We start from the raw sequence: 11,869 nt of genomic DNA on the forward strand, positions 1-11,869 counted from the left end.
AATCGAAATGTTCGTCCATCGAAAAAAAGATTGAGAGACGCCCCTACGTGGGGATAAATACTTCTTCTTCCCTTTTTTCGTTTTTTTTTTTTTCGTTTTTTTATTACTAACATGCCGATTTCCTGCACTGTGGGCAGAAGTTTCGCGGGCCGGATGGCACCGCGTCGCGGGCCGAATATGGCCCGCGGGCCGTAGGTTGGGCACCTGGTCTAAACGGTAGACGACCTATGCTGTCATGTTGAAGAAAAGTGCAAACGGTCAACCTTGACGGTATGAGCAGTGCTCTAACAGTCTAACAGATGCTTTTAACTGTGTTCTGAAGAGATATCCAACAGTTCAGAAATCATTCCATAAATTTGGTGCAACAAGATATGTTATTATAAAAGTGTGAGACCAAGAATAAAAAGCAATGAATGTAAAACTGGCAATATGAAAGAGGTGGGGGGGTGTCTATAAAAGCAAAAGTTCTTGCAACAACACCAAAAGCTTGTCTGTATAATTCTCCACTGTGTAAAATAAGCATGATAAACAACAAAAGGCCAATAAACAAAAATAAGAAAACCTTAGTACAATATGAGGACAGCTCTCAAAGAAACAAGCATACAGCAGGAGGTTACCGCCTAGTAAACATTAAAAAGCAATGCTGTAAAGAACACCTGAAATGCATTTGACACCACAGCTAATGCAGCATTAGTCAATAACTGTCACAACAGGATCATATTTAATGATGTCAACAGTTGCAGCAGTGCCACAAACACTATTTGTTCCTATGATGAAGAGAAACAGGTCATAATTAAAAGATTCTCTTGATTGTTGAGCCTAGTAAGATCACCTTTAAAAAAATGATCAGAAGATCCAATTCTACAGGACAACGTTTTTTTCATACATGATTTCTCTTGCATGGTTGATGTGACTGCATGAAAAAGCTATTATTTTCTTTACATTCCCTGATCTTGATCTGTGTTGGTTGACTCATACTTAGTTGTCAGGGGTACATCTTCATCATGGATGTAACAAGTGACAAAGCAGACCAAACAGACTTGTGTGACAGCAAGTAAAGTTAAGAAATGGACAGAGGGAATGTAGTCCTCAATGTATTTGAGCTTTATGCCTAAAAGAGTAGGTAAAACAGATGACAAGAAATAACTAACATACACAAAACCTAGCCTTTAACAGAATGTTCTTATTTGAGATGTATTTCTGCATGCTTTTGAACCACACGAGCAATTAGTAATAAACTCTTGACAAACTTATAATTTATTGCAGCAAATGAGGTGATCAGTTTACCTGTCTTAATGTTCCTTAATCTATCCACACACAAAAAAAAAAAACAAACCAACAGCTTTGGTCACTGTAGGTGCATAGCATCTAAATGTACACAATTAGTTCTTTTAATGGTTAGGTTCAATGAAGCTTGTAACAATTTTAAAACTGTCAAAAAGCCATAAAAGCTATCCCTATGTTCTTTAGCTCTTTAATCATTGTTAAAACCCTTGCAGCATCACTTAATTTTTCAGATAGGTATCATTACTAATTATATGCGAATTTAAGCATCTGTTTTTCCAATGTGCATTTCATATGATTGTCCCCCTCATCATGGAAACCTAGCACTAGCAGAACGGAGCTTTAAATTCAAGTAATCTGAGATAAGGTACCATTTAACAAACATTATACATTATTTTAAGGTAACCGCTTGAGTCAGAAAAGGGGTAAAAAAAAAAAAAGACATGGCCCTGGAAAGAATGAAGTATGAGAGTTCTCTACCAAACTATAACAACAGAAGTTACAAGAATGAACATTAAAAATTAAACCAAACTTTTTTTTTAATCAAAATGGAATAAACATCATTACCAAAATTCTGTTAATTTAGCTAAAGTTATGAGCAAGTTGCCGTTTTCAAAAATATTTTACCTTATGCTACAAAAATACTCATAAAAACCTCTTGCAAACAAACATAAACATTGCATTCTGTGTGTTAAATAGATTCTTTCTTATGAAAATCACATTGCACGCAAACACTTCAAAGCATGTGTACATTAACTATGATCTAAAACATCAAACAACACCATAAAGAAATACACGTATATACCACTTCATACCTAAATTAATCATGTTTCTTCATTAGGCTTTAGATTCTCTCCTTGACCTGTAAAGAATCAACATAAACAAAGTAATAGTACATAACATGGGGATTGACATCAAATTCTTCACTAAAGCTTTTTATAGAAAAATATAGATGGATTAAAGAAAAAACAAGTTGCTAAACCAACAGTTCAAGTACCTGCATCATTAAATTAAGGAAATTATTTCTTTATAGCTTTGGACCAGCAAAAGAAATGTTTTAGAATGCAGGAGGAATACATATAACTGCATTTTGGCACCTAACTGTCAAGAAAGTTACAACTGAAAAAAGAAGGTAAGCACATCAAGCAAGCTGGCTTTGCGCTTGCTGGAACAATCCTGACTACGGAAAAATGGCACCTAAATAAAATTTATTGATATAAAATCATTTTATTTTAAATTAACAAATTTGAATGTTACAGTTTATGAGGAAAATGTGACATGCACCACTTTCATGAATTACCATTCTGTTAGCTGCACATCAACATAAACATTCACAATCCTTTCAGACTCACAACAATTATTTTCAAACAATGTCTGACTTCATTTACATGGCTGTTTATTTTTTTACTTACAAATTAAACTATTTCCAGGAGTGAATACCCCACCAATGCAACTCTCATAAATTTGAAAACAAAATCTTAGATGCAACACTGACCATACTATGTGGATTTTAAGTGGACCGCATCTATCCCAGATGAAGAATCCCACCAATAACTTTTTTCTTGTTCTCACTCAATCATACATTCATGCATACACGCACACACACTATGTTAAATATTTTCCAGAAAAATTCCATTTTATCAAGTGAAGATTCCAGCACCATATTTGACCACAGCTGATATAGTGAATGTGTGATTCTGTGTAGACAACAAAATATTAGCGACAACGTTATAAAGCAACAATGCCTGTTTAAAGTCATAATTCCCAATTTATAGTGCACTGCAGATTTTGCACCAACAGGTTGATCCAACACCTGGTAATGTCCTGCCAAATGAAAGATGAATGAAAAAGAAAAATAATAAGCAAAAGAATCATAACTAAATGCTTTCTCTGTTCAAATTCATGTCTCTTCAGTCCACATCACTACACTCTTTGCATATCTTGATCCAGGTTCTTAATCACAGGCAGTGTTAATTTTTCAAACACCACAAAGATGAATACACATAGTCGAACCTTTTCAAGTGGCATAAATAACATGTCAAACATATCACAGGTAGAGTGTTTCAGTTTTCTTGGCAGATTCACATCTAAAAGAAAATGATACACTATGAAGGCAACATTGCTCTGAAAAAAGAAGTCCCAAAGCTATCAGGTTTCTGCCACTCACAGTGTCCTTTCACTTGAATTCAGAATTTTGTTAAGAGTTTATCTTCAACCTAAAAGACATCAGCATCAACCAGTGAGTGGGTTTAGATCCACCCGAACTCTCTCACAACTGCTCAGCATGCCAATGGTTGGATAGAAACCTCCTTTAGGAATGACCGCTCGTCTTTTACCAATGAATTTGCCATTGCGAGTGAAAAACACCTGAAACAGCAAAAGTTTCTTTTACACTGCTGACGACAACAGCAAAAATAACCCCCCCCCCAGCCCCCAATCAACTTTTAGGGCAACTTTTTACTTTTTTAAAGAAGATACCATAAAAACAAAGGCCAAGCAGGCTTAGAAGAGTTTACAACGTACAAAAGAAATTAAGAAAAACATAAAGACTATTATAAAGTTAATAGAATAAGAAAGAGAGAAAATGTACTACGCTATAGGTTGTGTACTACCTTACCTCAACTGTGCCTGCCTGCTCTTCCATGTCTTCCACTTGCTTAGGGTGAGCATCTTCTTCATATTCTTCATCGTCACCATATTCAGAGGGAGAGTCTTCATTTTCAGCATCATCCTCATTTTCATCAACTGCTGCATTTGCTTCTTCTTGATCATAGTCCGGAGGAAACAGGATGCCACACCCCATGATATCACCTGGAAATGATTTGAAAAATGTTTTCAATATGCAAGCATAGTTATAAAGTTTTTGTTCGATAATTCCTTGTTTAATGTAGAAAATAAAAGTAAACACAATCGAGTTAATTTTTCAATTATACATGCATCTTTATCATACTCCAAAAGACATAAGCTAAAAATTAGGCTGCATAATCTGAAACAGAGAAACCAAAGGAAAAAAATCCCAAATCTTTAATTTCTACTGCACTACTGATTTTTGTTCAGTGTTGATGATCCATTTGTTGTGCATGCTGAGTTAATCTGTCTCAAGTTATGACATGCATGTTTATAAAGACTTATTTTTCAACAGACCTTTTATTCAAAGAAAGCAATACCTGTTAGAAAACATAAACTTGTCTTTAGAATTTGATCAAGATTCAGCCTTTAAATATAGATGCACCTCAAACAGGTGTGTCTTTACCAATGAAACAATAAGTACAAAAGCATGAGAATGCATGGGGAAGGGATCTGCTAGCCATCTTCATCTGTAGATCTATGTCCAAAATGTTTGAATACTTTAAAGTTAACTTTTACAATGATATATTTCTACAGTTCAGTTTGCAATAAATTGACAAGATTTTTTTTTTACCTTTATGACATTTTGGTCCAAATGGATCTCCTATTCCTGATCCTAAAAATATTTTCCCATCATCTGAAAAGAAAGAGACATTTACAGCATGTAGCTTCTGACATTTCAACAGGAATAATCTCAATCTTTAGCCTTCATTGTTTTTTAAGTTATGAGTTGGTGCACACTCTTTGAAAGTTAGTACTGTGGAACCTCAATTATCTGGTCTTCAATTAACCGTGCATTCAGTTATCTAAGATCACCTTGAAAAAACAAAAACCCAAAATGCTAGACACCACAAGACCGCTAAGATTTTGCAGCCAATAATTCCAACTACAGGTGTCACAGGTTTAAGTTTTCTTTCCTGAGCAGGAAGCAGTTTCACATTTTAGTGACATCCTAACACTTGGCAAACTCTGCACATCAATAAAACTGAAGACCTGCAAGAACACATAGTAGAATCTCCTGTCTGATTTTTTTCAAGAAAATTTCATAAACCATACAAGGTAAGAATTTCACTGTACAGCAACTTTTCTAGCATTTGCAAAAAAAAAAAGAAAAGAAAAGGCAAGTCAGACATATGCCCTGTTTATTGCAAAAGGTGGAACTAAAAAAAAGTTAAAGTAAAATTATAGGCTCTTCAAATTTTACAGTGTTCAGGTGTGACTTGCCTGCATGGTATGCTATAGACTCACGGTTCCACCCTGGATGCCTGTGCTTGGGGTAATTCTGTAAATAAAAATAAGAATATTGATGTTTTAAACTGAGCCAGCAACTAAGGCTATATCACAGCAAAGCAGCCAGGCCTGTAAACAAAGGCCACATGCAGAGAAAGAACAGTGTAACCTCACTGTATTGGTGACAGGCACTAACCATTGTGCCATCAGACCACCCTGAGCTCTTATCACAACAAAAAGGTAGACATACATATTTACAATTACACAGTAGTTTTTAATTCATACACAAAATATCATAAAATGTTTATGCATACTCACTTTTCTAGCAATGCCAATAGCAATGTAGCAGTTTTCTCCTGGGTCTACAATTTCCAGTTCAAAATAGTGATTTGTGGTTGTAAGTGGTAAGCGGGCTTGGGCCAGACCTACATCATGTATCGTTTTGCCACGTCCATCATATTCCAATATCTAAAACAAGAAGAAATAAACTTATCAAAAAAAAAAAAAAAAAAAAAAAAAAAAAAAAAAAAAAAATCAGCTCTATCTTTCCTAAATACTGCCTCTGTCTTTTGACACATACCTTTTTAATTTACACAGATGCACATTTATATTTAACCTATCATCTGCCTCAAATTCAACCTGTCATTTGAATGTAGCTGGAATTAACATCTTGGCACCAAACAAAGAAGCAAAAGGTGATTTTCTATTGAATTGTAGACTAAATTCAGAGAACAACTACACAAAATATTGTGAATAACTGAGAACTTGAGAAATGTTAACCTCAGCTGAATATGGAGCTAAACACAAAGCGGCTGACAAGCTTATAAAACATTCTGCAGTCATGAGCTTATTACAAACATGAGCAACTGCATTGTTAATACATTTTCAGGAAGAAGCACATATAGTGCTAAAAACAAAGTTAGTCATATACATATATCTTTGAAAACATACACATATCTATTTGCATGTAATAAAAAAAATTCTTAATTTTGAAGCCCAATACACTAAGAAAGATGCTAAACCACATGCACCTGCCCAATGAGCTTTATATCATGAAGTCTTCGCCAGTCTTCCTCACAATGGTCTATAGCCATTAGCATGGCATCTTCTCTTGGCCACTCAGCATCCAGATTCAGGCGTACCTCCTCCCCATCAGAGTGGAGTCCAACAGCTGGGTGCAAACCTCCCTGAGGCACTGGTATTTTCACAGACCCAAGCTGGAAAAAGAATCAGTGTCTACATTATCCACAAAATCTATATGTGCTACTAAGACCACTATAAATGTGAACTGTTTGATTTAACATAAAATGTAAGGAACGTGCAAGTTTATTATGCATATGTACAGAGAAAGAATCTGAAAACATTTTCTAAATTAAAATGACTTTTTCACATTGGTTGACTAACAAATGTCTGCTTCACTAAAATTCAATGAATTCCCACATGCTCTTAAATATATCTTTAAACTGTTGATTTTTAATCTTCCTAAGACTACCTTTCCTTGTTTAGCCAAAAATGTATGGTGCAACAATCCCTTATTTTGTCTTTAGAGACCAAAGAAAGATCAGAGGTAAAACTTTGCTGCCATTTTTAAAAAAAAATGTTTACCTCTTTACCATTCCGTGTGAAAAATACATATGCTTGACCAGCCTGTTTTGGGTTTGCTCCAGCTGGAAATTTGATTCCACAACCCATGTGATCACCTAAATGACAGCGTGGACCATACACCTGCCCCATTCCACTTGACTTGTACAACCTGGAAATGTTTGTTTTGAAAGCCATGTATCGGTGAAAAAAAAAAGTAAGTGATGTGTGTGATAAAGAGAACACCAACATTCCCACAGAACAGGGGTGGACATTTTTTTTCTGTCTAGGGCCATTTAGATATTTATAACATCATTTTTGGGGGTCATACATATAATCAACTTAATGAATTAGATTGCTATAATTGATCAAGCTGTAGTTTCACCATAATGTGTTGACGTTTTCACAAAGTGCACATTCTTAGCTAGCCTGACACTGATGTCCCTCAGAGAACATAGAGACAGATGAGAAGCATACGTGTCTGTAGTGACATGTACAAAATGTGTCCTGTCTATTCCAAAATAAACATTCCTTGCTTGTCCCTCAAAAGATTTATGATATTACAGTATTAAAATTCACTTAATATAAATTTCTGTTGCTATGGAAAAAAAGCTGCTAGATTTATCAAGTTTCAAGTCCAGCCTGTGATTGCCTTGGCAGGGCAAGACAACTGATTTTTTTGGGCTCTAACCCTGACAGAGTTAAGTAGAAAGATGTGCTTTAAAAGGTCTGGGTGCAATCATGGCAATTTGCGCAAAACTCCATTTTCTTATAAATTAATGTTTGTTAGTAAGGTTAAAAAGAAGAGCCACTGTACAAAAAGACATGCACAATTTGTGTTACAATCCTAAGGGTTTTCAAAACCTAAAGAAAACACTCAAGTTGGATTTCCATTACCTCTGAATCTTAGATTTCTAAAATCAAATGAAAAAGATTTTTTTTCTTCCTTTCTCTAGAAATGAGCAACTCTATTAAATATTTTTAATTGTAGGGTGAACAGAAAAGTTCACCTTCCATCATCTGCATGATAACCAACACCAAAGGCCTTCCACCCAGGCTGTGCATACAGAGGATACTGGTATGGAACTAGCCCAATGGCTGAAACAACAAACAGCAAGTACTTGCTGATAATATACATATTTTTAAACCCATTACAAATTTAAAATATCTTTAAAAGATCTTTGTATCTAAAATACCGTGTATGTATATATATGTGTGTGTATAAGCAAACAAATTCAGCAAAACCCTCCATCTCTAATTTTAAAAGAAAATCTTTCACCAGTTCTACTGATACTGGCTCTTAATAAGCAATGTTCTTTGGTGCGCATGTGTGTGTATATATGCAAACCAATAAGTATGCTGGTATGCAGGTAATTTTAAATCTTTGTCTATAATTGTATAGTTTACTGAAATGATTACCAATATACACACTAATACAGGCTTCATTACTGGCATGCTCTTCTAAAACAGCATACAGACTAGATGCAGAATTAAAATTAATAACCATCAACCTCTGGGACAAATCCTGATAATAGCAGCTGATAATAATAAGCCGCTTTAGGTATAAGATTTAGAAATAAGATTCCTTTCCTGCTGTCTGATACTGACTTCCTATTATGCATGAACAGAAGTTGCCAGGGTGATCTGTATAATTCTGTTTCAATGCTACAAGCACTCATTTACACATTTACCCATTTGCAGTGAAAGTAGTTGGTAATGATGGAGAATGGTTTGTGTAAAAGTAACACATTATAGGTTACTGTAATATGGCTCCTCTTGAAAAATACCTATAAGATTGCTTATTCTTACCAATGCAACAGCTAACACCTGGGTCAATGATTTCCAGTTCAAAGTAATTGTTCTCTGGTGTGACTGGTTTCGCTGCTATATACACTCCCACACGCTGCTGAACATTAGGGCTGTAGCTGAAATATAAGTTTTGCACATTAGAATCTCTAATCCTTGGAAAAGGTCTTAATAATTGCTCTCTATTGTTTTCCAAGTAAAAAGTCCCACCTGTTTGACTGGCAGTATAGTGATGGTAATGCATCTTAATAATAAGCATATTATTACATACAGTGTTAAAAAAACTTTTTTAAATATATGCTACTACTTGCACTATTAATTTCCATGCAAAGGTAAGTACATGCTCTGTAAAACCCCATGGAACCTTAACAAAGAACAGGTAATCTTTTTATAATTTACTTAAAAACACACACACAGTATAAAAAAAAAATCATTAAAAATCCCTGAACTGCTAAGAGTTAAGGTACAACAGACTTATAAACCACCTCACCAAAAAAGCTACTTTATACCTGAGCGAGTAATTCCCCATCTACAAATATACTTTATACCTGAGTAAGTCCCCATCTACAAGGACAGAGTCAAAGCGATGAGGCAGCTTCGCATCCTTTTTCTCGTCATTCCTTTGCATAGCTGGAGGCCGATGTGGATAGACATTGAGTATTTGGTTTCGTAAAAATGCCTCCATTGTAAACAGTTTTTCTCCCCTTTCAATGACTGGTGCTTAATCCATTACATGGCCTGGAACAATAAATACTAATTAATATTTTCTTGTTACTTGGGTTCTTCTTTGCATTTTCTATCTTTGTCTTCTATTCATCATCAGTGCTGTTGTTTATTCTTCCATCCCTCGTATGCTCTCCATATCTCACTCTTGTTTTAACCGCTAAAAACATGCTCCTTACAAGTGTGGGTATGTGCTTTAAAAATCTGTTTTTTATTATCATTTTATTCATTAAGTAAAATGATACATTGACTTTAATATTTTAAAGATTCAGGATACAAACTTCTGAAAGTGAAAAGTAATGCTGCAGAGGAAGAAAAACTAACTAAACACAAACCCAAAAACTTTCATACAAGTATAAATGCACTTTTATTTTCAGGCACTAAAGTCTTCAGAATTATTTTATTATTGTTTCGTTGATTTAGTGAATAGTTTTCATAATCTTTTATGTAAACTCAACCCCTACTCTATACTCTGCTAAGATTTAACACTGACAATAGCAAGATGGTGTGATTACTTAGCAATAAAGAAACAATTTACATTCAACGCGTTGTATAATGTGTTTCTATTTCTTCTCACTTCCCATACACACTCCACATCTAGCAAGATTCTTCTTCTTGCTCTTATTCGCCCCCAGTGGAGCATAGGGCCACAACCACACCCCACCATTGGACCCGGTTCTGGGCGTCCCTTTCCAGTTGGGACCATGTCATGCCAGCCATTTCTGCCTCTGTGTGAATTGATCTCCTCCATGTTTGTCTGGATCTTCCAACCCTGCACCCCCACTGAAGGTTCCAGCCCAAAGTTTGTCTTGTTAAATTGTCAGCTGGCTTTCGCAAGGTGTAACCAATCCAGCCCCACTTCTGCTTCTTGATGTCTTGGCTGGCAGGTTTTTGGTTGGTTCTCTCCCACAGGTATGTATTGGAGATCTTCTCGGGCCATCTGATGTTGAGGATGTGGTGCAGACATGCAGATATCTGTTGACGAATGCCTGTATCTTCTAGCAAGGGTCATGTAACTGGCCCAAGATAGTTCATTTATACAATTCGCTCCCTCTCTTCTTCTTGTTTTTGGATCAAGGACTTATTGCTAGGAGTATTGCAGGACAAGTTCTATCGCAAGCAGATAAAGTTGTTAGCCTGGGTTGCACTTCTCTACCTGCACTTTCAGGTGTTCGTCTTGACTTCAAAAGCCCTGACACTGTACACAATGATTCTAACATCTTGGCAAATTTGCGTTGCCTCTTGGAGTGGTCGAATCATTTGAATAACTCCCACTTAATTTTAAACAACGCATGCTGGTTCTCTGATTATAAGCATTTCCTACAAGATCCATGGATTACAATGAGTAATGCAATACTAACACACAAGCGTACAAATACCTGTAGCGGGGAACTTGAGTTTTGGTTTGACACTCTTTCATTAAAAAGAATTTTCTATTTATACATCAACAGTATCTAATCTTGCTCTTATTTAGATTTAGTAAGCCATTGCGTAATACTGATTAAACTCTCTTATTTAGATTTAGTTAGCCATTGCGTGATACTGATTAAATTATATATTATTTAATTAATTACTGACATTTGTAGACTACAAATTTGTTATTCTGAGACCACGATGACGCCAACACGCTGGATATAGATTGTAAACACTGAGTAATCTACTATTAGCATTATTAGTTCACACGTTACTCACAATCGTGGCGTCACTTGTAACATACACTGAACAAGACAATTCATCTCTATGGCAATCTGAAAAATGTAACACACGTACCTGAAAACATGCTGAACATTATCAATAAGATTTAAGATCTCTGTAAAGAACCAAGTGTCCCTACACTACCATGTCACAATCACAACACGGAACAGCCGGAACATGTTTCCAAGTACATGTATCGCGTGCTTCTCTTCACTAGATGGCGTTGATGAACTTCCGTTCAAAATATGCAAAAGCATTACATCCCCTGATATCGTCTGCTAAGCAAAGGCATTTAATTTGTTTTTATGTGGGCCTATGATAATAATAAGTAAAATAGATAAAGAATGCATCATCGGTAATTCAGTAGACGTCGCCCTTGCAGATTAATCAAGCTGTGTTGTATGTACGCAAAGATATGAAATTAATAAGCGGAAAATGTGGCGAGGAAGCACGTCCACAAATAAGAAAAAAGTGACTCAAATGGCGTAATTGATAAGTAGTTTGAAACGATAAGTTCAACTAAAGTCTACCTAAAATAAAATGTATATTCTACGTCGTGTCTCAATTATTTTTCACTACAGATTCACTTAAAAAAAAAAAAAAAAAAGACACAAGTTCAGAGGAAGGCAAAGACGTTCTTTGGTCTTCATTTTCACACACACATCCACCCACCAAAGGACTTAACGTTATACACATCTGTGAC

The 11,869-nt window shown here is 35.5% G+C and overlaps 1 protein-coding gene across 1 annotated transcript; it reads right to left on the reverse strand.

The window, feature by feature from the left end:
* Positions 1–1,173: 1,173 nt before the first annotated feature.
* Positions 1,174–11,387, reverse strand: LOC112558819 (SPRY domain-containing protein 3-like). Its single transcript, XM_025229505.1, has 11 exons — positions 11,242–11,387; positions 9,297–9,486; positions 8,752–8,867; positions 7,953–8,040; positions 6,967–7,114; positions 6,393–6,578; positions 5,680–5,829; positions 5,356–5,413; positions 4,706–4,768; positions 3,902–4,095; positions 1,174–3,651 (listed from the first exon to the last, which is right to left on the reverse strand). Exons 2-11 carry the CDS (start codon positions 9,431–9,433, stop codon positions 3,517–3,519), a joined length of 1,275 nt encoding a protein of 424 aa, XP_025085290.1. The 5' UTR covers positions 9,434–9,486; positions 11,242–11,387; the 3' UTR covers positions 1,174–3,516.
* Between the last annotated feature and the right edge of the window lie 482 nt (positions 11,388–11,869).

Source organism: Pomacea canaliculata, linkage group LG3 (genome assembly GCF_003073045.1).
Source record: "Pomacea canaliculata isolate SZHN2017 linkage group LG3, ASM307304v1, whole genome shotgun sequence".
Classification (NCBI taxonomy): domain Eukaryota; kingdom Metazoa; phylum Mollusca; class Gastropoda; order Architaenioglossa; family Ampullariidae; genus Pomacea; species Pomacea canaliculata.